The sequence below is a fragment of the Protomyctophum bolini genome, assembly GCF_963924005.1.
Source record: "Protomyctophum bolini genome assembly, chromosome: 10".
NCBI lineage: Eukaryota > Metazoa > Chordata > Actinopteri > Myctophiformes > Myctophidae > Protomyctophum > Protomyctophum bolini.
In genome coordinates, this window is record NC_137871.1 from 24,663,390 (window position 1) to 24,665,769 (window position 2,380).

Below are 2,380 nucleotides of genomic sequence, written 5' to 3' on the forward strand. Positions count from 1 at the left end.
TACTGTGTATATCCATCTTTGGGGTTTCTACATTAATCTGATGTCAGCGCTGGATATCAACGTTGTCTCCATATATGGGACTATAGGTTATCCCCATATATGGAGCTCTAAGTAAAAGCCTTCGCAACACAACCTATGTGTGGAGTTCATAATGTGGGAAATGATGCAAAGCATTCAACTGTACCAAATCTCATCATGTCCTTAGTGGCTCAAAGTAAAGGGTGCTCTCTTTCCATGAGGTAGCTGTTTGCGAACGCAGTGAGCACTTACTATGAGACCTAGCAGATCATGTCTGTGTGTGTGTCTGTGTGTCTGTCTGTCCCGCTATCCAAATATGGAGTGTGTTGCATCAGCAATCACTCAGCTCCATATATGGGCACAAAAGGGGCCAGGTCCACTCAGCTCCATATATGGGCACAAAAGGGGCCAGGTCCACATATACAGTAACAGCGGGACAGACACACAGACAGACAGACATGATCTGCAGGGTCTCAGCTGCGTTCGCTTCCCGCGTTTGCGCGTCTTACTGGTATAACACTGTATGTCTTTCCTTGTCTTATGACCACGTAAGTAGTTGTACAGGTAACCATGACAGCTGTCATGCTCTAGCAATGATTTACCGGTATTTCTTCTAAATTATGAATAGCTGTGACTTCTCTCTCTTTCTCTCTCTCTCTCTCTCTCTATGTATGCCCATATTTGGCAATGGCTGAGTCATCGTGACATGATGGGATGACAAAAGCATCCTCACCAGACAGTATATAAGAAATTGCAGTCTCAATGTAATCAACAGTCCCCATCATGGTTTCTTTTCCGGGTGAGGAGACCCCACCAGCAACGATACCCAGCGTTGTTGTGGCAAACAATCAATGGCTCGATAGCCGGTTCCTGGACACACCACAGAGCAGCGAGCACTCTGTGGTGGGGTCTAATGAAATAGACTATGAGGGGCTTCCGGAAGGGGTGCCCGTGAGCACCCACATGTGGGCAGGATCCGTGGCTGGCGTCATGGAACACTGCCTCATGTACCCCATGGACTGTGTGAAGACACGCATGCAGAGTCTGAAGCCTGAGCCTGCAGCACGCTACCACAACACGATGGAAGCTCTGCGGCAGATCGTGCGCACCGAAGGGGTGTTAAGACCCGTGAGGGGCTTGAGCGTAATGGTGGCCGTGGCGGGGCCGGCCCATGCCATGTACTTTGCATGCTACGAGAAGATCAAATTATCCTTGAACAACAACAACACAGTCTACCCAGGAGCCAACAGCCACTTCACTAATGGCGTAGCGGGGTGCACGGCCACGTTGCTGCACGATGCTGTCATGAACCCTGCAGACGTGGTGAAACAGCGCATGCAGGTGTACAAGTCTCCGTACCGCGGCGTGCTGCACTGCGTCCGCACCGTGCTGAAGCACGAGGGTCTGGCCGCCTTCTACCGCAGCTTCACCACCCAGCTCACTATGAACATGCCGTTCCAGGCGCTTCACTTCATGACCTATGAGTACCTGCAGGAGCTTCTCAATCCCCGCAGGCAATACAACCCAACCTGCCATCTTGTGTCCGGGGCGTTAGCCGGTGCCCTGGCCGCCTCCGTCACAATGCCCCTGGACGTGTGCAAGACCCTGCTCAACACCCAGGAAGCCCTGGGTGGTGTTCACGTGATCCAGGCGGTGACTGCAGGACGAGTTGGAGCCGTGGAGGCAGACATTGCCTCCTCCCGTTACATCTCGGGCCTGGGCGAGGCCTTTCGGGCAGTTTACAGGATGGGCGGAGTGCCTGCCTTCTTTAAAGGTGTCGAGGCCAGGGTCATATACCAAATGCCCTCCACGGCCATCTGCTGGTCTGTCTACGAGTTCTTCAAGTACGCCATCTCTGAGCGGCGGAAGCATTAAGCAAGGAGGTGCTTAGCGCTTTTCATTTGCATGACATTGTTTTAGCGCACTCTATGTGGCTGCTCAGAGTTACAAAAGGTTGCCTCTTTCTGATATGTAAACCTTTCCCCCAAAGATTCAGTATGTCACGAGAGAACTGGAGAGAATATTTGTTTTCATTAGGACAGACTGAAAATAACTTAAATTTGGCGTTTAACCACTTAAACCCCAGCATCCCTATTCTGGGGGGAACATTCACCAAAAAATATGCGATCTACTAGTTGTGTGCTTGTAGATCGGCTATATCTAGCAAAAGGATTTGGTCTAGACACAAAAAAGCAGTCCAAGTGCAGAGACAACTCTTGTCCAGTTCTCTATGTCTCTGTATTATGTAGCCTGAGCTGTTTGAACTTGTAAGATGTGTATTGGTGAGATGAGAAAACGATGTAGATGCGGAAGGAGTTCCATTCTACCAATCTCCCGTCTCTGTCAAGGGGGGGGAACCTCA

The 2,380-nt window shown here is 50.5% G+C and overlaps 1 protein-coding gene across 1 annotated transcript; it reads left to right on the forward strand.

Annotated features, from left to right (window-relative positions):
* Nucleotides 1-801: 801 nt before the first annotated feature.
* On the forward strand, nt 802-1,893 carry LOC308322229 (mitoferrin-2-like; the record flags this gene model as incomplete). The annotated part of the gene is made up of 1 exon (XM_080773422.1): nt 802-1,893. The coding sequence occupies one exon, from the start codon at nt 802-804 to the stop codon at nt 1,891-1,893; it is 1,092 nt and encodes a 363-aa protein (XP_080629548.1).
* Nucleotides 1,894-2,380: the final 487 nt, after the last annotated feature.